This window comes from Abrus precatorius, unplaced genomic scaffold (genome assembly GCF_003935025.1).
Source record: "Abrus precatorius isolate BTA unplaced genomic scaffold, Abrus_2018 Scaffold11, whole genome shotgun sequence".
Lineage (NCBI taxonomy): Eukaryota > Viridiplantae > Streptophyta > Magnoliopsida > Fabales > Fabaceae > Abrus > Abrus precatorius.
Genome location: NW_020874303.1, coordinates 17,760,215 through 17,784,912, shown reverse-complemented (window position 1 = coordinate 17,784,912; position 24,698 = coordinate 17,760,215). Strand labels below are relative to the sequence as shown.

Here is a 24,698-nt window from a genome sequence, read left to right as displayed (position 1 = left end):
AAAAATTATATAAGATAATAAAAAATTTAATTTCTAAAAATATTTAATGAAATTAATAAATATGTGAGTAAAAAATAAAATTATTATAATCCTGTAATTTATATATTATTTTTAATTAAATATAATTTAAAATTTTAAAATATCTGAAATATATTTTTAGTTGCATGAATATTTAACTTTTTAAAAAGTAGATTATCAATACGAAGGTTGATTATTTTAATTATTTTAAATCTCATTTAAAAATTCATAAAAATATAAACATGTAGATTACAAAACTATAAAATTTAATATAATTTTTGCAACGAAACAAAATGTTTATAAGTGTACTATTCACCTACAGAAATCTAATTTTATAGACTATATAGTAATGGACAATGTAATGTGAATGATGCTAATGTGTTGAATACCATTGTGCCAATCACTTTCAACTCAGTGGAAGAGGATCGATTCAGTAACTTTCCAAGAAGCTTTGGTCACCTATTGAACGATGGAATACATGCGTCCATATTATCTTTAATTAATTCAAACGTTGCTGAATGCAGACAGTGGCAGCCAAATTCAGATTAATCTTAATTAATTATATAATCAAGTGTCTATATTCAATTGTTTAATGCCGAATGGTAAAACTTTCAAAAGTCTTGACAATGAACATGCAGCTATCGTTTTTCTAGAATCTCTTCATATGCATCCTTTTTAGGTTATTAGAAAAAAATAATAATAACCTCATTGCTAAATCATTACTCATATGCCCATTTATTTTGAATAGCCAATGGATTAAAAGTTACGACTTTTTGTTTTTCAATTTGAAAAGTTCAGTCAAGTTACATGATTGATTAAGAGTTAGTTTAATCCTTATCGTATACAGTAACATGTGATTAAATAATACTATAGTAAAAAAATACAAATCAAACTAAAACAATAGTTAATTCTCTTCAATCTTGTTAAATTGATGGCATTTATTATTATTTTAATCAATTATTTATTTATTTGTAGTTTTTACTCTTACATTGTAGACGATACTTAATCATCACAACTGGAATTCTCAAAAGATATTTGAAGAAAAAAGCATGCTACATTATGTAAATGATAGTAAATATATTTACAATACATGTATATTTAAATTTATAAAAATAAAGGGGAAGGGAAAATAATATAATAAAAAAAGACTAAATAAAAATAACAAAATTTTACTGTTGTTTAGAAAGGAGAAATTGGGAGGATGATTTTTTTTTTATTTAAAAAAATAACTTCCTCTTAACAACCATGAAAAATGAGGTAGGGGAATTTTTATTTCTTTTGATTTTCTTAAAATTTGACTTATTTTGTGTAACATAAAAATATTATAAACATATGCATATGAAGACAAAACTAGTGACAATCTAAGCCAATGCATAATAAAGTACCAAATTTAAGATAAAACTGAGCACATTAAAAATAAATAAGTTGAAAGTTTCTCTAAAATATGACAAAAGTAACAAGTTATATTGTCAATTTGAATATCACGATCAATCAGTAAACCTTTATAAAGAAGTGCATTCAACAACAATTGCCAAGAATACCAGACACTTAAAGGGAATATTTCCTCTTCATAGCCTTTGTAAGGCGTCTGCTATACACTAATTTACACTATTAAGACCACCAAAAAGTTTAAATAGCCATGAATACGCACATTGTACTAAATAACAACATAAAAAATCTGTCCTTTATACTCATTTATCTTCTTGTAGCACCTTAATAGAAATTTCATCCACAAGTTCCAACAAAAGATTAAAGCTTTGATCACATGAGTTCTCTTCGCCAACTAACATCCCAAACTCACCTAGTGCCATCATGAAAATTATTCTCCAATATACAAGATTCAATATTCCTTGCCACTGCAAAAAATCATGGAAATGCCTTACACAATTGTACTCCACCTACCCACTCTTCTCTCCAAAAAAAGGTGTGCAAACTTGCACCCACACTCTTATTGAACTTCTCATTCAGCCATGAATTTTCTTGATGAATAACTTCCAATAAATCACGCTAACACAAAGAACATTTATTGTGGATTGATGGACGCTGAATAGAAGAAGTTAATCTGCTATGCCTAACTTACAACACCTGCACACAATAAACTAGAATAATTAACACCTCGCCACAACTATTTACCAATAAACTACTGCACATTCCTAATGCCTAAGTCACCATTCTTCCACGGTCTACAAATCATTTTTCATTTCACCCAGGAATTTTAGATCCATCTTTAACACCTTTCTATAAAAATTATGTTGGATAGTGACAATCTCCTTTATAACCGACTTCGGTACCTTAAAAAAGGATAACGAGTGCAATAACATAGAATTAAAAACGACATTAATCAATCACCCTGCCTCTAATCGATAAATACATATACTTCAATGATGTCAACCTCTTTTTAAGAGCATCTAACACACCCTTCCATGCACTAGCCTTCATTGGGTTAACACTTAACTGTAACCCGAGATACTTTAATGAGAAACTACCAATCTTATAATGTAGGAACTCTGCAACTAAGTTTTCAAAGTCATTGCCATTGTTAATCCCTAATATACAACTTTTATGGAAGTTAATTTTCATACCTGACATTAACTCAAAGTTACAGAATATTGCTTTCAAAGTCCACAAGTTCTGAACCAAAACCTCTCCTATAATCAATGTGTCATCCGTAAATTGCAATAAAGAAATGTCTGGTCCCCAAACCCCAACCTCTTTTTAAGAGCCTCTAACACACCCTTCCATGCACTAGGCTTCCTCGGGTTAACACCTAACTGTAACTTAAGATACTTTAATGAAAAACTACCAATCTTACAATGTAGGAATTTTGCAGTCAAGTTTTCAAAGTCATCGCTAGTGTTAATCCCAATACACAGCTTTTATGGAAGTTATTTTTCATACCTGACATTAACTCAAAGTTACACAATAGTGCTTTCAAAGTCCACAAGTTCTAAATTGAAGCATCTCCCATAATCAATATGTCATCTGCAAATTGCAGCAAAAAAATATCCGGTACCCCAACCACAATCTTCACACCAAAGAATAACTCATAAGCTACTGCCTTCCGTATAAGAACTCCTAACCCCTCTGCTGCCGCAAGAAAAAAAAAGGGCAAGAAGATCCCCTGTTTTAGGCCCCGCCCAATATGAACCTCCAATGTAGAACAACCATTAATCAAAGCTGATAGGCTACCCCCCACACAAGCTTCCATTCAACTAACCCATTTTTCTGAAAATCCAAAGCTACATAACATAAACAAAATATATCCCCACTCCACTAGATCATAAGCTTTCTCATAATCAAACTTTAACACAAAACATCTCTTGTTATGCCTTCGCACATACTCAAATACCTCATTAGCCACAAGCACACTATCTAACATGTTCCTTCCTGAAATAAAGGCTGACTGTTGTTCCGAAATTATTGAATTCATAACCTCTTTCAACCTATTTGTCAAAAGCTTGAAAACAATCTTATAAAGGCAACCTAGCAATGAAATAGGCCAAAAGTCAGAGATCTATTGTGAGCAAGACACTTTTGATACAAGTACTATAAAGTAGGATAACAAAGAATTAAGTAGTTTTCTATTTCTTAAAAATTCAGCAAGTATATCCATCACTTTTTTCTTAATCACTCCCCAAAACCTCTTAAGGAACACAAAATGAAATCCATCAAGCTCTGGACTTTTTCTCCCTCATACTCCAAAATCATCCTCTTCACTTCCTCCTCTAAAAAAGCATTAACAAGCCCTCATTTTGTAGAACAAAGACTCTTGGTAAATCATTAACATTAATGGTAGGTTGAAGCCAACCTTTACTGCTAAAATGATATACAAAATAAGACACTACACTTACTTTAATCTCATCAACCTCTTCAACACATCTCTCTCCAATTTGAAACGCATGTATTTGTCGCCTGCTCCCGTTAACACACAAATGAAAGAACTTTGTATTTAAATCACCCTCCTTCTCCCATCGCACCTAAGCTTTTTGAGCTATGAGACTCTCTCTATTATTCTTAACCTTTCAAATATCACCCGCCAATATCTATTGACGCTCCTTCTCCATATCGGAAAGTTCCATCATAGAATTTTTATCATCAATCAAGCTCAACTCAATTGTCATCAGAAATTACCTTATCAACATTTCCAAACACCTTAATATACCATTTTTTCAATGCAATCTTAACATTTCTCAACTTCTGGCTAACTCTTTGGGCAGCCCATGGAAGAGTAATATCTCTTTTTCATACTTCTTTCACCACCTCCACAACTCCCTTATGAGTCAGCCAACAATTGTTAAATCGAAACGGCTTTGGACTCTAATTAACCGCTTTTGTGTTTAAAAATATGGGACAATGATCAGACACATCTCTACTCAGAACCTGAATAAAACCATCTCCTTAGTAATTAAGCCAGGAACCAGAAATAAGGACTTTATTCAGCCTGCTCATTATAGAAGCATCCCCTCTTATCCATATAAATTTCTTACCCATAAGTGGAAGATCTACAAGCTCCATTTCCTAGATAAAAGAATTAAAGCCATCCATTTCAAAGATACTATAATCTATCTGATAACCCTTCCTCTCTTTCACCTGTCTCACAACATTAAAGTCACCCAATATACACTACATAAATTTACTAAAATCCTTTCTTGTCATGAGCAAATCATTCTGTAAGTTTCTCTTCACACTTAGTCTCATGATGCATAGACATTCACAACACATAGAAAAAATAATTTTATTATTTTAGAAATGAAAAAAAAACATAATTATGTATCATAAGTAATTTTATTGTTTTTATTTGAAGTTTTAATATATTAATAATTCATATAATAAAAATTAATTATAAAGTTTATACTAGTTATTAAAATAAAACTTTAATTGTAATTAAAAACATGAACTGTCATATCTAAATTTTATCTTTTATTTTTAAAATTTTTATATGGTGTCAAGTCTAATAAGTTATCATTTAATTACTCCACATTTTTACATTCAAAGTCTTTAGAATTTATTTCCTTTGACTTTTTTTTAATAAGAAAGTTTTAAATATTTGTCGGTTCTTAATAATTTTTTATAAAATTTTAAGAGTATTTATTAAATAATTTTTTAATAATTAATACAATGATAGAGTTTATTTTTAAATCAGTTATAATAAGTTTTTATTCTTATGAAAGGGGCGGAGAGAGAATGTGTTTGTCCAGGTGGAATCGACTCTGCAAAATGGGTATTTTCACAGTCCTTCAAATTTTCGTGAACATATAATGAAAATCCATTTATCTAGACATGCAAAATCATGTAACAAACGAAGTTATATGTACCCAACAAAAATATGGAAAGTGGATTTTTATGTTGAGAATGTGGATTGAACCAGGCTGTGGTCCCCATTTCTAATCCAAATTGCCAAATCTAACGATAGCATCCTACTAACTTATAATAAGACACTTTTTATCACATAAGATTTATATATACTTTACAAAAATATAAAACGTGTGGTTTGTTTGTTTGTCTAACTATGGTCAATGCATGAAACGTGTGGTTTGTTTGTCCTTACCATCACAATCTAGCTGCACTCACATTTACGGTATTTACATTACAATTTAATACCCTTATATATATATATATATATATATATATATATATATATTACCGATGAATTTTTATATATTTTATTGAGAAAATACTTATCTCAATAAGAGTATTATAAATAAAATTTTTTTAGATATGTTTTAATTATATTTAATAATTCAAACTATTGAGTTTTAATATATTTTTATTTCTTAAATTTTTATATTATTTTAATATTAATATTTATTTGCTTTTACTTTATTTTTTACTTTTTAAATATAATCTTTTTGGTTACGATGATTCAGAAAAATTGCTTCACGTTAAATTTCTGTGACGCTATGTTATATCAGTGAGAGGAATCAAAAGCAGTGAATTTAAAAATATCAACTACTAAAAAAAATAAATTAAATTTTAAAAAATAAAATTAAAAGTATATTTAAATCTAAGTTTTATTAAAAATATTTTATTCAATTTAAAAAAATATATTAAAATTAAACTTAATTTATATATGTCAGCAGCACACTTGCTACGAGACATTATCATTGTCACCCACCAGGCGCTAAGCAAGAAGCTCTACTCTTACCAAAGATATGTACAATGATAGTTTACATAAGATTAAAAAAAAAATAAAGATTGAAACTACAGTACCTGAAAATAAATAAAAAACTAGAAATCTAAATAGATTAAAATAAACATGTAGTTGTAATTTGGGCTGTATGACCAATATGAAGGATTTTCAAGAAATTATGACATTTGGGTCCTAATTTAAAATGTCCATATAGATAAATATGTTAAAATAATTGTGCAACTTCAAATGAATTATCACTTTTAAAAAAATCAATTGAATTGAGTGTACAAATATTATTTAAGTCCACACACTATGAGTTGATTATATTTACATAAATACAGTAATGATTCAGCCATGCATAATACGGGCTTAAATACTTGTTGAACTAATAAATTTACACTGTTTACATTACAATTTAATACCCTTTTTTTATATACTTTTAGTTATGAGTTTTAAAAGCTCAATACTTGTTTGTAGCTCTCTTGTTAATTGCATGTGATTTTTTAATTTATTTTATAATTATATTTGAAACCTTGTAATATTTTCTTGTTTTTTCTTACTTCATTTCATTTAATTTTAGTAATTCAAAATAAGTCTCAAGCTCTATCTAATAAAAAATTTGTGTTGGCGAAACTCTTAAACATTTTAAATTAATTTTATAATATTTTAAATATCTAATAAAATATTTGATTGATTTAATTTTGAGTTAACGGTATATTTTTATTTTTTTTTACAATAAGATGTTTTTTTATACTTTTGAAAAGGAATTAATTTTATTTTAGATATTTTTATTTGATTTTAATTTAAAGTAAAAAAGAATATAATTATTTTTTGACAATAAATCTACTTTCTGTTAATAAATTTAAATTATAAAAAAATATAATTTGTAATCTAAAAAACAAAAAAAAAAGTATTAATAATGTGATTTTAAAACTGCTTTTGGTTTTTTTTTTTGAAATTGCTTTATTTTTTTCAGTTTATTAAATTATTATTATTATAGTTAATAATAGTTTAATATTTAAAAATAATTTATTTTTTTTATTAAAATTTATTATCAATTCATTGGTTATTTAATTAGTTTATGTTTTTTTGAGTTATTATGAATGTATTATTATTGTTCAATAAATTAAATTTTTTCCGTTCATTCTTCTTACAATTTTGTATATATATTTTTTTGTCATAAAAATCAACAACGATTATGGATTGAATTTGATTAAAATAGTTTTTTTTTTCGAAGTAAAAATAAAAAAAATAATAAAACATATAAAATAGACAATAATAAAAATAATAAGTATTCACATATCTTCCTATTCTCGTCTTTTTACAATATTATTTTTCATTTCTTTAAGTCATTTCATGCCACATATATGTGTTAATTTACTTGACAAATTATTTTCTCTTTATATTAAATTCAAATGCCTAAAAATTTTGATGCATTAGAATAATTTTTTTTATTGATTTACCTTCTTAATTAATTTTACTTTTCTAAATTTTTAAATTTAATCTGATTTTATCCCTTAGTTAGGAGGTTTTGAGTTTACCATGTAATGACCTTTAGAATAGTTTAAAAATTTCTTACAAGTGGCCTTACAATTATCATTCATTTGACCTTAATTTTGTGAATTTTTGTTTTGATATTTTTTTAGGCTAATTAGAGCTTGTTTTGCACGTCCTTAACCTCTAATATAAAAGTCAACATATAAAAAAGTTTTAAAAAAATTATAGTACTAACTAATTATACAAAAAAAAGTTACAAAATACTTTGTTAAGCTAATTTATTAAAAATCTATATAGTTTTGCATTTTTTTATTTTTATTCTTTTTTTTTTCATTCCCTGATTTTTCAAATGTTTTTTTTTCATTTTTAAATTTTTTTATTCTAAAATTTCAACATAATCATAACTTAAATAAAAGTTCAATAAAATGGAATAATATTGTAAAAGTATAAAATATTTTATTTTATTACAATTGATATGTACTTTACTTAAAAAAACTTCTTAAAAGCATAAAAAATGCGAAGTTTCAATTATAAGTTATAAAATTTAACTTTGCTTATAGTTATAAGTTATATCCTATAAATATAGGTCATTTTGTGATAAGTTTTTGTAAATTTTTTTTTTTAGGATGTAGTCCTTAAAAAGTTAGAAATTTAAGATTTAGTCTCTGCTGTTAATCTTTCTCGATTAAGTGTTGAGCTGGTTGACAGAGAGTCAGCTCAGCACTTCACGTGGCGTCACGTGATCATCTTGAGGCCTAATCACAACTTATGTGGCATGCTATGTCATTTATTATTTATTATTTAAAATTATTTAAAAATAAGTTCCTGAATATATTTTACATAACTGCGTAAAAGTCTCTCTAACTTTCATTTTTCTTCTCCACAGTCCTTTTTTTTTCTCCCTCACAACCCCCAGCACCCCTTCTTCCCTCTCCTTTTCCCCTCTCCTTTGTCATTTTCATCTCATCTTCCACTTATCCCACAAAAACTTTCATACTCTCTCCACTTGCTATGGTCCCATCATTTAACTCTCCCTCCTTTCCCTTTATTGTGTTGTTGTTTCAACTCCTGAAATTGCCAACTTGCCACAACATGGTACATGTGAGAAAGATGGTTGTGAACACTGTTGAGCTGACATAAAAGTTTAATGTGTCAAATTTTATTTAAAGTGGAGAAGAGAGTGGTGCGGATGGTGGTAGGAGTATAGGTGTTGGAGAGAAAGGAATGTGGGAAAGGAAGAACAGTGGTGCAGATGTGAAGAATAAGTGTAGGTGTTGGAGGGAGAAAGATGCGGGGAAGAGGTAGACGAAAATAGGTGGGGGGTTTGGGGATGGTGCAGATAAAAGAAAGGGAAGGGATGTGGGAGGGGGTGGTGCGAATAATGGTAGAAGTGTGGGTGTTAAAGAGAAAATGATGTAGAGAAGGAAGAATGATAATGCGAATATGAGAAATAAGTATGGGTGTTGGAGGAAGAATGATGTGGGGTAAATAGGTAGTGGGGAAAAGGAAGGGGAGGGGGTAGTATGAATGAGAGTGTGGGAAAGAGGAAGGAGTGAGAGAAGGAGAAGTACTTTTATACAATTATATAAAATAAAAAATAAATAACATGATATGCCACGTAGAGTGTTAAACTGAGCTGATTCTTTGTCAGTCAATTCAGCACTTAATAGAGAGAGTTAACAATAGAGATTAAATATTAAATTTTTAACTTTTCATGGACTATATCTTAAAAAAAAATTTATAACAATTTATTACAAAATGACTTACATTTATAGAGACTAATAACATATTTAAACATAATTTTATTGACTCTAAAAATTATATTGTACTTTAACTTTTTGCTCTTTTCTTTTCACAAAATGTATTTATTAAGAAACTGACTTTTCGCTCTTTTCTTTTCACAAAATATATTTATTAAGAAAGTAACTTTTCTCGTAAGTTAAGTTAATTTAGCTTACTACACAAATTATGTTAATTTTTTTTTCAAGAAATGACTTACATTTTATGTCATCATACATATTTTATTATAAGAAATAATAATTTATTTTTTATGGCAGTGATATTTTTTATACAAATAATCAATCATTTTTAATATATTTTAATTAATTTATACTAAATAAATAATAAAGGTTTATCAAAATATAGTATTTATAATTTTTTATGTGCCGTTAAACACACTTCAAAAAAATTAATAATTCATTATTTTTTACTTAAATCATTATTTTATTGTGAAGCTGTAAAATTTACACAATTTTTTTAATAAATTATTAAATATTTTCAAGAGGCATCGATAAACATGTGAAAATAAAAATAAATTTTATTCACATTTTTATTATTATGTATCACTTTACTTCAAACATAGATAATAGCATTTAAATGTTAAAATGTAATAAACAAAATGTATTAAGCTATAATTAAATAGCAATATAATAAAATTGCATAAATATGACATGACTATGTAGTAATATCATTGGTTGGAAACGAAAGAAGATGTGAATTGCAAAATTTAGCGTGCCCACGAGATTTGATGCCGATTGGACGACAGAGAACAGCATTTGACATCCAAAACCAATCATATTGTTTGAAACATATAGATTGCACAGCGCCCCCAAAAAGAGGGGAAATCTGAGAAGGGAAGAGAATTGGTTCAATTTGAGACATTTAACATAATTACCCAACGTGTGTTTTTTACTTAATAAGACCTTCACCATGATACCGTTTTACCATTATTCAGCGTCTTAACTCTTCAACTCATAGCTTCAATTTCACGTTTTTACTTTATTAATATTATTAAGGTTTTACTTTAATTTTAAAAACTACTGACACTTTAAATTTTTAGAGTTGTTAACAAGAATATATTCTTAATAAAAAATAATATATTTTTCATAATTTTAATACAATTAATAAAATATATTTTCAATATATTATATTATATTTTTTTAAATTCAACTTTAAAAATTAGAAAAATTAAATCATCACCAAATATATGGATTAATTAGTAAAAGTTATTTTAGCTTAATTTATAATTTCAAATTTAAGTTTTAATAAATATAATCATATTAAATATTTATAATATACCGTAACTTAGAAGAAAAAAAAATGTCTTACCCTAGTCCCAACGCGAGGTGGTGTGCGTGCACATCAAACGGTACTTCAATATTCTAAAAAATAAAATTTATATACATTTTAAGTGTTATTAATATTATTTAAATAAAAGAAGTTCTGAAAAAAAAGATGTTATATTTTAAATTTTAAATTAAAATAATCATATATTATTTATAATGATTTAAATAATTAAATTTATGATAATACATGAATTTATATTTTTATTTTTAAAAAATATTAATTTTAAATATATTTATTTAAAATATAAAATTTATCTTTTCTTCAATTAGTTTTTAAGATTTTACTTTCCAAATAACTCCTGAGAGTTATGATATGTAAATATTTTTTTAAAATAAATTTTTAATTTTATCAAACACAATATATTAAATAGAAATTTATATGGAACGAAGTTGATTTTATTTTATTTTTGATTCAAAATTTTGATAAAGTATTTTCCAGATTTGTACAAAATTTGATAAAAATACGATAATATAAAAGAGAAGACTAAGCTAACTTAAGTTTATTAACATAAAATACTGGTTTTAATATTGCATATAATTAAATCATAAAAATAATAAAGTACAAATTAATATCATGATATATTTTATAATATATATTTCAAAATAAATAATAGTTATTTTTTATTGTTCCTTGTTAATACGTATCCAATAACACAATAATGACATATATAGTATTTTTTTTAATTAAAAATTACAAAGTTGTACTATGAGGACATGTTTTAAAAACAATTTATCAATAATGAAGATGAGTATTCGGTATTCCATTTGGAAGCCATGCTCAATAAGTATCAGCATTTATGATAAGCACAGATTAGTGTAGTATAACAAATTTAAATTAAATAATAACCCAAAAATTTCAGCGTCTGAAAATAAAATGAATAGAAAAAAAGAAAACTTGTGTACTGTAACGATTTAAATTGAAGCGTTGGGTGCACCGTATTTTCCTCGATTCGAAGGATCAAGCCGAGAGGCCCGTCTTTTGCTCCTTTTCTTTTACCAACGACGAGACTAACCCCTTTTGTTCAACCATTGCATCAACCTCACTCCATTTTCCTTTCACTTTTAAAACCTCTGAGAATTTCCTTTCCTTCGTTTGTTCTTTCTGTCTCTATAATCTGTACAAAACTGAATCTGTTGAATCTTTATTTAATCTTTTTCGTTTTTGCTATGGATGCTTGTGTCAAACAAGAAGTCTTCGACACTCCGACGAATGTGTCCGAGCGGAGGCAGAGAAACGGTGCCGTTTCAGAGCCCCCTCCCGAGTCGGTTATCGAACTCAGCAGCAGCAGCAGCGATTCCGATTCCGAAGGCGATTTCGACAGCGAGATCGCCGGCTTGGTCGAACGCGCCGCTTCAGGAGAGAGTCCTTGGAAGAAGCGCAAGACTGAGGATGTTGGAGGAGTGGTTTTGCCGGTTGGGTTCCTCAGCCCTCTCCCTCCGGCGCCGCCGCAGCCGGCGGCGGAGGACGCAGTGCTATCCTTGCCGGCGCCGGAATGGGCTTCGAATTCTGCGTTGCGTTTGAGTGTGCAAAGCTGTAAGCAGTTCTGGAAGGCTGGAGATTACGATGGTGCTCCTAGTGGTCTTAGTGAATCTTCAACCGGTGTGTTTTGATATTTTGTTTTTGAATGTTATACGAAATGATGTGTAATTACTAATTGCAAATGCTATTGTGTTTTAGATTTGTTATATGTCATGGAATGCTTGGAGAGGAATAAGTTATTGGTTAATTTTATATGAAATGACGAGTGGTTACTAATTGGCAATGCTATTTTGTGGTCCTTGTGTTTCATTTCTGATGTTTGTTCTAAATAGGAAGAGTTTAAGCGCATGTTTTTGTGGGACTAAAATGTAAGGAGTTCAAAATTGAAATGAGTTTTTTCACTGGTTTCGTGGCACTCACTCTCGTATCAAACATATCCATGGTGGTATGTCTGTATGCAGTAGAGATTATTTTCTGTACTGTAGATTTTTGAGGAAGGGTAACTTAACTTGCACGGCTCAGGGAAATACAGAGATTATTCTACGTTGTTTCCAGCCCTGGAGTTCTACTTGTACCCATACAGTCACAGTACCGTTTAGGAGAACCCATGCATATTTGGTCAACCGTTTTGGCAACTGTGTGCGCACTCAGTTGTGGTTTTACACTGTTTATCCTGCATAAGAGGGTTTTCAGAGTTAGAATCCTGTCATCTATTAAAAAAACTCAGCAAGACCACACTATCCTCACAGCGTAGTATTCTTTTGACATGTTTTTTTCACTCACTCTCAGCAGCCCAGCCTGCCCTTTTGCATCTTGCCCTTTTACTTGTTCTCAGCTCCTTCTTTTGTATCGATCTGCATTTTTTATATGACAACGCACATGCTCTTTAATTCCCCCCTTTTCCTTCTATGCTCATTGATTATGTTGATATTGACTTGTTCAGTATGCCCTAGATTGATGATGGTCATTTTATCCAAACTATGACTTTTGATTATTATTGTTCTTTACATTTGGGTAATTTGTTTTTTAATCATTTTCATGTGTATTATAAAATAATTACTTTTTATGCTTAATCTTTAGTATACTTTAATCATCATGCTCTCTGCTATCTTGTTAGGCATTTTCTGATTTTGACAGTTTTAGGTTGCTATTAGGTATAGAATATTATGCTCTCTTGATTAATATCTTGGGACTTGGCTGATCATGGATCATCATGTTGATAGCTATCGAACAAAGAATATAATTTTTATTGAATCTTCTCTGAATAAGAGAAGAGAATAGGATACAATACAGCACCCTCCCACTGGAATTTCGAGAGTTCCAGCCTCTCCCTTCAATATCTGATTTCTCCCAAGATACCCTCCCCCCTTTCGAACTAACTATTTATAGAGCATGAAACAAAATACAGTTATAACTAATACAGTTATGACTGACAATTCAAATTATCTGCAGTTGTCCTATTTTTAGGCTTCCTCTGATAAACCTTCATTAAAGGTGGCCTACACCTATCACATGTTGACCTAGTTAAGTGTTGATAGTCATTCTTTGATTTGGAGGTGATACTTTGTTAAAATCCTATTGCAAGGTATGAGACTTGAGTCTCACATTGGAAGTATGGGGTCTTAGTGTGAAATTTGTAAGACTCTGTACTCTTGAACTACAATAGCTAGCTTTTATGGTGCGATTGTCCTAAGTTTTTTTTTCAATTTGCACTAGAGATTTCCACCATATCTTTCAATTAATCAAATGTTGTGGAAAGTGATGTGGGCATTGCAGTGCTTGCTTAGGACTAGTCAAAGTGCTAGTGCAAAGCTATCTCTTGTGTTGGTGCTAGGGTTTCAATTGTATAGCATGAGATTTGAGTCCCACATTGGAAGTATGAGATTCAATCTCAATGTAGTGTTTTAAGGCCTTAGGTTTTCCCAAGGTTCTTATCATACGTTAATCAAGGATCAACATAGGACTTTTTTTTATCCTTTTTGTTATGCAATAGATATATTCAAGAAGTTCTTCTCTTTTATAGATGTTTTTCTTTTTTTATTTCCCTATTGGTTAGTTGGTTCCTTTATTCATTCTGTTTGGCTGTCACAAACTAAGGTTTTTTGAGTAAGCCTGCGTTCTTGACAATGTAACATAACCTGATATTTCTTGTAAAATCTGCAGTTGGTATGGATCATGTCAGGGTTCACCCCAAATTTTTACACTCTAATGCCACAAGTCATAAGTGGGCTCTTGGAGGTAAAATGAACATGCTTATATCAATGGTCAACCGCTAATCAGTATTTTTCATATTAAATGAATTTTTATTTCCCTTCCCCCTTGACTCCTAGAGATTTATCATTATTTAGTTAGTATGCTTAGATTGGTTATGTTCTGCAGCTTTTGCTGAGCTTTTGGACAATTCGTTGGATGAGGTATGCCTCGCGTCCCGTATCTTTGGAATAATGCAATGCTAGTGATTAGTACCCTGCTTTACTTCTTGAATTTGACTTCAGGTTTGTAATGGGGCCACATATGTTAATGTAGATATGCTTGTAAATAAGAAAGATGGCACCAGGATGTTGCTGATTGAAGGTATTTTCGTTCATAAATTTTTTACTTAATAGATCTTTGGAAAGAAAAGGAAAATGAAGCATATTGATAGTTGAGATGATTGGTTTCGGTAATAAGAAACAGAAGGGAGAAAGAAGAGCATCTATTTTTAAAATGCTTGTGAGTGCAAGAATATCCTACACCGTCATAAAAATGTGTTTTTCTCTTCCTCCATGAACTAAACAAGTGTCAATGTATATATTTTGCCTGTACCCAACTTGTCTTAAAACAAGTGCAAGTGGAATATGATTGGTAATTTTGATTTCACTCCTATTCCTTTGAAATTTGAGTATCTAGAAATCCAATCTTTATTTCATCAATAATTGGTTTTATTTCTTTAAATTGGAATCCATGGTACAATCAGCACTGCACACTATTATTCAGTAGTTGCATTTATGATTTGGCTGTTAAAAATGTGGATAAGGTTTAGAAATTTGATTTTGGAATGTCTTGTGACTTGTGAGTAAGTTGTAGATGTCCTCTTTTCTTTTTACTATTCTTGTTTTCTTTTTTATGTTTTCAAAATCTAAAACAATGCTTTGTTATTTCTTATTTCAGATAATGGTGGTGGGATGGATCCTGATAAAATGCGTCAATGCATGTCGCTGGGGTATTCTGTGAAAAGCAAATTGGCAAATACAATTGGACAATGTATACTTTTAGTATAGGGTAGAATTTAAATCTTGTTGAATGTTTCTTTCAAGAAAGCTTACTGATTTTTTGAGTTCATGTGATAGATGGAAATGGCTTTAAAACAAGTACTATGAGGCTAGGTGCTGATGTAATTGTATTCTCCCGTAATCAAGGGAAAGATGGGAAGAGGTTTGTGGAGCTTTTGGATTTCTTCATTCAATTTTCTTTCAAAGTTCGAGCTGTGTTCTGCATTTAATTAGAATTTAACTTTGAATTAGTTGCTTTAGTGTTTTGTGTTTTTTTCTTAAGAAGTCAACAAAATCTAGTTATGATTTTCTCTTTTTGGGGTTTAGGATACTTGGTTTCATACTCAGTGGTCTAGTATTTACCCAACTTGAAGTTATGGGATAATATTTTGTTGGTAAGATTATATAAAGTAAATCTTCGTTTATGCATTAAAAAGCCAAATAAACTGTTTATCTCTTATCATATATGAATTGTGGTGAAGTTTCTGTAATAGTGAGGTCCTGACTTCTGAGGAACTTGGTCATTAATTGTGCAACTTAAAATACACCCTTCTGAATGATACTTATTTGCTGGATTCTGATGGTATTATTTTTCAAAGAAATAAATATATGTTAATATCTTAGGCTGCCTGGGGCATCAGGGGCACGATCAGTAATTGTAGAATTCTCCTTAATAACAGCCAGTGATTATATTGTGCTTGAGGATGAATTTGTGTTTACTGCCTGTTATATTCATGCTTTATATTTGTTTTTTATGGCTTGCTTCTATTTCTAACTGAGTGATTTGGATATTTTATTAGCTCTACACAAAGCATAGGCTTGTTGTCTTACACATTTTTGAGGAATACTGGGAAGGAAGATATTGTAGTACCCATGGTAATTTGTTTTCTTTACTTATCGATGAGTTTTTTAAAGTGTGTATATTATTATTATTAAGAGTGAAATCAAAATATTTATGTTGATTTTTGTCTTTCATTCTCACTACAAGCCCATGAGCCAAAGCCACAAGAGGTGTTGCCCCTGTCAATTGATGAACTTTGTCTTTTGTGGTATTATTTAATGTGGGGTTTATACTATTTGTTGGAATAGTGACAGGGCGGGCTAATTTGTTTGTTTCAAGATAGTTGAATTCCCATGGTCTTGATCATCTTAAACCTGAAGTGTACCTCAATTTTTGTAGGCACACACTTGCAGTAATTATCCAATTTTATGCTGTGAGGTTCATGCATTATAAAAAAATATTATGCATTGATTACTAAACATGGGATGGGGTGGGGATGTTTGTGGATCGGTTGAATTATTTTTAAGAGCCATTCAGGGATGAGTATGTGTTTTATATTTCATTTGATTTTTTGAATGTTTTCTTATGCATCTAACTTTTATTTATACTGAAATAAAGCTGGACTATGAAAGAGGACAAGTGGAATATCAGAAGATAATACGAACTTCGTTGGATGATTGGAATAAAAATGTGGAAACAATAGTACAATGGTCACCATTTTCCAGTGAGGCTGATCTTCTCCGTCAGGTAATCCCTTGCTACTTGGGGTGAAGGGGTGCGTGTTGCCACAAGTCATGAGGTTATTTGTTTATGTTGATTACTTGCTCTCATCTTACTCTTACCCAATTTCTAGTTCAATTTGATGAAAGATCATGGTACACGAGTCATAATATACAATCTTTGGGAGGATGACCAAGGTCAGCTGGAACTTGATTTTGATGCAGACCCACATGTATGTGTTTTAACTGAGTCACTACTCCCTCCCCTTTGTCCTGTTAATTTTTTTTTATAAACAATTTATATAAATTTTGATATGTTTATGTTTATGGCTTTTGTGTCAGGATATCCAAATAAGAGGTGTAAATCGAGACGAGAAGAATATACAGATGGCAAAAGAGTTTCCCAACTCCAGACACTTCCTGACTTATCGCCATTCACTAAGGGTAAGCCAAGATGATAATTATTAGTTATTACTAATATTATTTATTTTAGAAAAGTAACATATCATGTTATTTCTTACATTCCTGCTCAGTTGTATATGTATAGGGCTCTTTCTACTTTTGATGAACGCAAGTTAGATACATTGTGTTATCCTATCTTATCATATTTTGTTGACTAAACAAATGTAAAAAGTAGTACAAGATAGGAAAAAATATCTTAAACTATTCAACAAACAGGCCTTGTATGTAAATGTAAATACGTATATTGTGTAATTTGGTTTCTATTTTATATTTAGTATGGACATGAATCTGACTAATATATCTCTGTGTGCATCATCATGCTTCTCATCATTATTTATTATTATTCTTGTTTATTCAGAGTTATGCCTCAATTTTATATCTGAGGCTTCCTCCTGGCTTCCGAATTATTCTTCGAGGGAAAGATATTTTGCATCACAATATAGTGAATGATATGATGATGTCTCAGGAGGTGACCTACAGGCCTCAATCTGGCATTGATGGAATTCCAAAGGATACAAATGTAATTTTTATATAAAATTTTAAGTTTGATATTCCCAATTTGTGCTACAATATGATTTTATCTTGATCTTGTGACAGATGGTCGCCATTGTTACTATTGGATTTGTCAAGGATGCTGTTCACCATATTGATGTTTCTGGGTTTAATGTTTACCATAAGAATCGACTCATTAAGGTAGGGTATTTTATGATAAACATCAGCATCTCATGTGAGATATATGTGACTCTTGTGCCCTTTCTCCCTTTAAAAGTTTCTGTGCTCCAAGTACTTTTGAGATAATAGAGTACTTTTCTCAGTTGTTAATCTGGGTTTAGTTCATACATTGTTCTATCATAGCAATCAATATGAACCCTTTGGTAAATTCTTGGACTTAAGGGAGTTGGTGTTCTGTTTGTTTGTAGAGGTCCAAACATTGTCATTATTCTTACAGGTAGTTTTCTTGATTGTCAGCCGTTCTGGAGGATCTGGAATCCAGCAGGAAGTGGAGGGCGTGGGGTCATAGGTGGTGCCTTTCCTGTGATCTTTGAGTTCAGGGGTCTTTTTATCACCTTGACTATGCTCATTTAAGATAGGGTTCATTTCTATCTGCAGGTGTGTTGGAAGCCAATTTTGTTGAACCTGCGCACGATAAGCAAGGCTTTGAGCGTACACTAGTTTTATCGAGACTAGAGTCACGGTTGATACAAATGCAGAAGAGTTATTGGTGATTCTTTATTCTCCATTGAATTATTTATGATAATTGCTTGTATGTAATATAAATTATTTGTTTTACTAATTTGTTATTGTCCATCATATTTAGGAGCTCTCACTGCCATAAAATTGGTTATGCTTCCAATCGAAGTAAAAAGAAAATACGAGATTCAGCTGGTAAAGCTATGATATAAGGCCTTTCTCTGTTGTAGTTTTATAAATATAATGCTTCCTCATGGAAAGTAAATTCTACAAATGCATCTTATTTTGCAGAGACATCTCCTGATGTTGTTCCAGAATCATCACAATCAAAAAGAAAGCCTTCTACCATGGAAGGCAAAGCAACACCGTTGACATCAGACAAATTAGATTCACACTCGAATCAGAAACGGATTCGGAAACAAACAGAAAGATATAGTCCTTACTCAAATGGTCAGTTATCAAACTCTCAACGTAGGATGCGAAGTCCATCGGAACAATCAACGTCATCAGATGAGGACAGCGATCAAATTAACATTGTCTTGCCTAAGAAACAAGGTCAAAAGGTATCTATGGCTAAAAAATCATTTGAAAATGAGAATGAACGTTTTCAAGATACTACATCAAGTGGAAAAGCCTTACGATCTTTACAAGGATCGAAGCTAAAGGTCATGCTTCTCATCATCTATCTTTTTTTCACTTTATTCTTGTACTTTTATTTCTTTGGCTAGTATATATCCATGCATTGTAACATGAATTATTGTTGTTAATATGTGATGCTTGAAGAGGGTGGATAAGGAATTATAATACTTATAATTAATGTTCTATCTTTTATCAGTGGAAAGTAATGAAGAAAGAGTACATAAGATGAAAATAATAGAAAAATGGCGAATATGTAAGCATCCCAACAGGAAAAGTTGTGCTCTTTCGTCTGTGGGGGTGATGGAGGTCATAGGTGTCATGTTTTGATTTAAACCATATTTTAGTATTAAGCAATGAGAATAGAAGGTTACTTTAAAATATTTTACGACTGGGATACAACTGATACCTATAGGAGCTTCAAACAAAAATAGATTTGGCTTGTATAGCTGGTTATCTCGGTTAAAATAGATGTTACGATTATTTTTCATCAATCTCTTACAAGTCATCAAACATAATGTGTAATTCTGGACATTGATGATTTTAGTAATAGAATTTGTTTTAAAAGTGGACATCCCAAAATGACTTTTAGTAGATTTGATTGTGAAAAATTGCTTCTAAAATCCAAATTATGGTGACGATGGTTCAAGAGTCTAAAATGCATTTTTAACTTGAGATCCTTTTCTTGTTTGTTATTCGGAAATGGCTCCTGAAAAGTAATTGAAGTATTGCAGGGAAAAAATGTAAACGATGGTGAGCAACCGCTATTTGACTCTGATATATTGACTCTAGAGAAATTGAAAAAAGAGAATCGTGAGTTGAAGGAAAGGTATATATTGTAATTCTAGAAGTTTTATCTTGGTTTCTTCGGTGAATTGAGGTTGTTGTCTCTTATCTTCCTGTGTTTTATGTTTTTGGGTTATAGACTACAGAGGAAGGAGGGAGAAATTTTAGGGGAAGTACTACAGGATTTGAAGCACGAGAAAGACAGGTGCACATCTCTTGAAGCTCAGGTTTGGACCATGATCTTTGACACTTCACAACTGACTATTTCATGTCGTAGAATGATGTAGACTGGGTTGTTAATTTCTATTATTCTATTTTGGATTAGGTTAGTTTGATTAATTTTTCTGTTTACTTCTCTATATTAAATATGAATTCTCATTTTTGAACCAAAGTATTTTTAACAGTTATTTTAAATCAGGCTGTTTTTAGAAACTTTTTTTTCTTTTCATTATGTTATATATTTTCTTCATTGAGCATTTAACTTTTTTTGAATTCAATATCTGATTAATTTTTTCATAATTTATTTTTCAATCATCATAAGTTTTAGTTATTGTTATTTAATATAATAAAATGTTTATTATTAATAATGAATATATTTAATAATGATGACTTTGAAAATGATACTCGATGAATGCCTCACCCTTGAAATTGCTTTCGTCCTTTTCTAAACATTGCATATTTCTTATTTCTTCCCTTCTTTATCAGCTCCATGCTGCGGAGAAAAAGATTGAAGAATTAAACAAGGATCAAGAAACTCTTATTGATGTATTTTCTGAAGAGAGGGATAGACGTGATACTGAAGAGAAAAACTTGAGAAAGAGACTCCAGGTTCTACTCTCGTACATAATTGCCCTGCCCTCTTTTCGCCCAGAATTTAATGTAGAAATGAAAAAAAATGTTTCTCTTTTTGATCCAAAATACATTACAAAATAATATTTGAAAATAATATTTGCGTTTGTTGGTTAAGCGTCACTTTTGTCTTTCCCCTGTAGGACGCATCAAACACCATCCAAGAGCTGCTTGACAAGGTACGGTTACTTGAAAGGAAGGCTTCAAGCGGCAAAGTAGATCGATGAAAGCCTGGTTTCTACATTTTGTGTGCTTATGAGTGTTGCATGTACGTGGCATTGGGTGGCTATGCTTTTTGTGTGGGCTGGTTTAATGTTGTAGGAAGTTCCTAACTTAGGAGGTAGGATATAAGACCCATTCATTGTTTGTATAGTTTTATAGCTGACTTTTATTGATATTAAATTCTGGCCCGGTGCTGAGGGAAGACATCGTGACTAGGTATGCTAATAAATTCTTAATCCGTGGATCCTTGTTTCACCCTCACCCCTCTTCGATATTGCTTTCAGTGTGTTTGGCCTTTTTTTTGTTTATTGTTTTTCCTATTTGCAAACAAAAAAATTATGGATAAATAATCTTTTTGTTATTAACTTGTGTTTTTTAGTACTGTGGATAAATTTACATTCTTGTTGATGTATATAAAATTATGAACGATGTAACTTAATTATTTTATAATTCTGGACAGTTTATAAAGGGGATTCAAAATGTGGAAAATAAATAAATAATTTGTAATCTTTTAATCTTTAATACATATTGAACTATATTATTTTGAAAAAAAAAAAGTATTGGGAACTGGGATTCCTGCATAAGTCCCTTGCACAGAAGGATTTAGACTATCATCTTAAAGCCTCAAATAATCTTGGAACTTTTAAAATTGCTCCTAATAGTTCGATGTAAATCGACTCTAATCAGTTGAGTATTTTACACTAAAAATAATAAAATAAAAGTAATAATACATATCAAGGTAACATAAAATTGGATACGATCTTTAGACAGCAAAAATATACTGTAATATTTTCTTCTTTCTCTCTCGTTCCTTTGACTCCTCCTCTTCTTTCTTACCCAGCCTCTTCCCCTCTCTTCCATCCACCTACCCTAATCCCTCCTCTTTTCCTTTTTTTCCATCTAACTCCTTCTCCTCTTCTTATTTAGCCTTTCACTTAAACCCTTTCTTCCTCTCATTCACCCTTCTTCTTTTTGTTCTCTTAGCTCCTCCCCCTCTCCCACCCAGTCCCCTTCTCCCTCCCCACTCAATTCCTCCCTCTCTCCCTCCCCACTCAATTCCTCCCTCTCTCCCTCTCCTTTCAACTTAGCCATCCTCTTCCCCCTCTCACTCAGTCTCTTTTCTCCATCTCTCCCTCTCCCTCTCCCTCTCCCTCACCCAATCAACCAGCCCCTGCGTTCTTTCCTTTCCTATGCACTATTTTGTTCATCCTTTCCTCAAGTGAAATTTTTAATTTTTGCTTAAACAGATTCTAAGACTTATGTGAAAAGCTACTTTTTACTTATTTCGCTTAAGCTCTATGTTTGCATAAGGCAAAATATAGTGCAGGTTACCAATGTAGTTAGCGTGTAGAAGATCCGAATTCTAAAAAAATTCATATTTAATCGATAATAAAATTCTTCACTTAAAACCATAAAATAAAAATTAAATCAAAATATTCTTTTATTTAATTGAATTTAGTTAGATATGATATCTTGATCAAATCAATTTTAATTTTTTTTGAGCCACTAATTGTCGTTATTAAAGATCCTTCTTATTCCCTTGATGCGGCTAACAAAAGAAATGAATCAGGATGTGTATCATTATCGTGATTTTATTATAATTTGACATGTTACAAAATTTATACAAATTATTGTTAAAAAGATTTTAAATTATAATTTAAATTTAGTTTCAATTTTTTAATGTATCCTTTAATAAAGATATTTTATCAAATATTAACATTTTACTTCATCTATCTTTATAACTCATCCATCTCTTTATTTGTATCACCATTCACAATTTGTACATATCACCAAGAGAGATCAAATCAATTCTATGAAGTGATTAATAAATATCAATAATATTGACATGCAAATTTATATTTTAATTTTTAATAAAAATAATATTTTATGCTAAAATAATAAAACAAGATCATAATTTATTGATCTTAAATATTTAATATTCACTTCACCTAATAATTTATAAGATACGATATTAATTAATTTAATTATTAGATCTTTTCATATTATATTTATGATATATATATATATATATATATCAAATTTTATATAATATAAATATATAAATATTTATAGATATATTATTTAAAATTTGATATTTAGTTATATTTATAGATATTTATTTTATCAGTGTGAACATATAACAAAAGTTATAATGTCGTGGACAAAAACAAACTTACAATATATTATAAGGATTCAAATTTATCACGTACGAAGACACTGAAGAATCTATCATTAAATAATTATTATTAGGGAAATAAACTACATTTATTTCTAACTATATGTTTCTTGTATAAAAGTTAGAGTATAGAGACGAGCAAATGCAGAGAGGCAGCCTCCTCTCCACGGTGCAAAATTTGCTTTCACCTTCAAAGGTGCATTTGCGCTCTCTCTCCCATGAAATAGTTCTTGGTTATGAAACATGAACATACATACATATTTATGTGTTGTTTTGTTTCATTTCTTCACTTTTTTGTTGTATGACTTTCACTAACACTCCTTTCTTGATTTGGTCCTTTCCTTTCTCTTATTTTTTTATATCTTTTTGTCACACATATTAGAGGGGAAAAAAAAATGTTACTTAACTCTGGTTCCATCCCTTTCTTTTAATAGTTTCTTTTTCTATATTTTTTCAAACTGTGATGATAGTGTTTCTTTTATGAGGTTTTAGGGTTTGAGTTACACTCATTAGCTGTGCTGTATTATGATGAAGATACGGTCGACCTTAACGTCGTCCTTGTTGTTCCTAGGAATCCTCGCTTTTGTTGCAGGTGCGTTAATTAGTATACACACTCCATTATAACTTTACGTTAATTAGCATATACTGTATACTATTCACACATATTTATCAGGAGTTATTTTACTTCTACACATACCTCTCTCTAACAATTTTATTATAATTTTACATAAAATCATGTATTTTATCTGATACTTTTTTTTTTCATCTCATTCTCTTATTTGTAAAAGCAGTACAAAATATTATATAAATAAACATTTCATTGTATTATTGATGACTACTAGTTAATTTGATTTTGGAATAAAAGAATCTGACGACGAAGTTCTTCATTAATAACCCATGAAATAAAAGTTAAATCAATTTCAAAACCTTCTTTTACTTGATATCTAGATCAAATCAATTTAAAAAAAAAAAAATTGAGCCACTAATTGTTGTTATTAAAAATCTATTATATTCCCTTGATGTAGCTGGCGAAAGAAGTGAAGCAAGGAGAATGTTAGAGGACAAATGCAGAAAATCTGATATTGAAATAAATCAAAGTCCAACAGTTCCACTTCCAAGTGGCATTCCCACATACAAGGTAGAGATAGCTAACACTTGCGTGAGTGGGTGCAACATTTCTAACATTCACCTTTCATGTGGGGGGTTCAGTTCTGCACGCCTTATCAACCCAACAATCTTCAAGCGCTTAAGCTACAATGATTGCCTTGTTAATGATGGCAAACCCTTAAGCAGTGGTGCCATTATTTCCTTTGATTATGCCAATTCATTCCGTTATGTTCTCTCCGTTTCCTCTGTGGCCTGTGTTTGACCCTTC

The 24,698-nt window shown here is 30.3% G+C and overlaps 3 protein-coding genes across 3 annotated transcripts; 2 read left to right on the top strand and 1 right to left on the bottom strand.

Moving 5' to 3' along the window:
- Positions 1-2,965: 2,965 nt before the first annotated feature.
- Positions 2,966-4,533, bottom strand: LOC113855733. The gene is made up of 4 exons (XM_027487361.1): positions 4,506-4,533; positions 3,660-3,743; positions 3,236-3,501; positions 2,966-3,166 (listed from the first exon to the last, which is right to left on the bottom strand). Exons 1-4 carry the CDS (start codon positions 4,531-4,533, stop codon positions 2,966-2,968), a joined length of 579 nt encoding a protein of 192 aa, XP_027343162.1.
- A 7,146-nt stretch (positions 4,534-11,679) lies between these two features.
- LOC113853794 (protein MICRORCHIDIA 7-like) lies at positions 11,680-21,507 on the top strand. Its single transcript, XM_027484417.1, has 20 exons — positions 11,680-12,370; positions 14,414-14,488; positions 14,630-14,664; positions 14,746-14,824; positions 15,401-15,493; positions 15,580-15,664; positions 16,302-16,377; positions 16,901-17,029; positions 17,136-17,234; positions 17,344-17,445; positions 17,822-17,983; positions 18,061-18,156; positions 18,433-18,484; positions 18,574-18,685; positions 18,782-18,849; positions 18,946-19,319; positions 20,025-20,119; positions 20,216-20,303; positions 20,782-20,904; positions 21,069-21,507. Exons 1-20 carry the CDS (start codon positions 11,938-11,940, stop codon positions 21,150-21,152), a joined length of 2,460 nt encoding a protein of 819 aa, XP_027340218.1. The 5' UTR covers positions 11,680-11,937; the 3' UTR covers positions 21,153-21,507.
- Positions 21,508-23,851: 2,344 nt separating this feature from the next.
- On the top strand, positions 23,852-24,692 carry LOC113855731 (protein TAPETUM DETERMINANT 1-like). The gene is made up of 2 exons (XM_027487360.1): positions 23,852-23,915; positions 24,349-24,692. The coding sequence occupies exons 1-2, from the start codon at positions 23,852-23,854 to the stop codon at positions 24,690-24,692; spliced, it is 408 nt and encodes a 135-aa protein (XP_027343161.1).
- Positions 24,693-24,698: the final 6 nt, after the last annotated feature.

Bases quoted from the DNA above. Each gene is read 5' to 3' on its own strand.
- LOC113855733 (XM_027487361.1), bottom strand. From the start codon at position 4,533: ATGGAGCTTGTAGATCTTCCACTTATGG. The intron at 3,744-4,505 runs GTAAGAAATTTA...ATGCTTTTTTAG, and splicing joins TGTAGATCTTCCACTTATGG to AGGAGGAAGTGAAGAGGATG. The intron at 3,502-3,659 runs GTTTTGGGGAGT...TTTCATTGCTAG, and splicing joins CATTTTGTGTTCCTTAAGAG to GTTGCCTTTATAAGATTGTT.
- LOC113853794 (XM_027484417.1), top strand. From the start codon at position 11,938: ATGGATGCTTGTGTCAAACAAGAAGTCTTCGACACTCCGACGAATGTG. The intron at 17,446-17,821 runs GTAAGCCAAGAT...TTGTTTATTCAG, and splicing joins CTTATCGCCATTCACTAAGG to AGTTATGCCTCAATTTTATA. The intron at 20,905-21,068 runs GTTCTACTCTCG...TTTCCCCTGTAG, and splicing joins ACTTGAGAAAGAGACTCCAG to GACGCATCAAACACCATCCA.
- LOC113855731 (XM_027487360.1), top strand. From the start codon at position 23,852: ATGAAGATACGGTCGACCTTAACGTCGTCCTTGTTGTTCCTAGGAATC. The intron at 23,916-24,348 runs GTGCGTTAATTA...CCCTTGATGTAG, and splicing joins AATCCTCGCTTTTGTTGCAG to CTGGCGAAAGAAGTGAAGCA.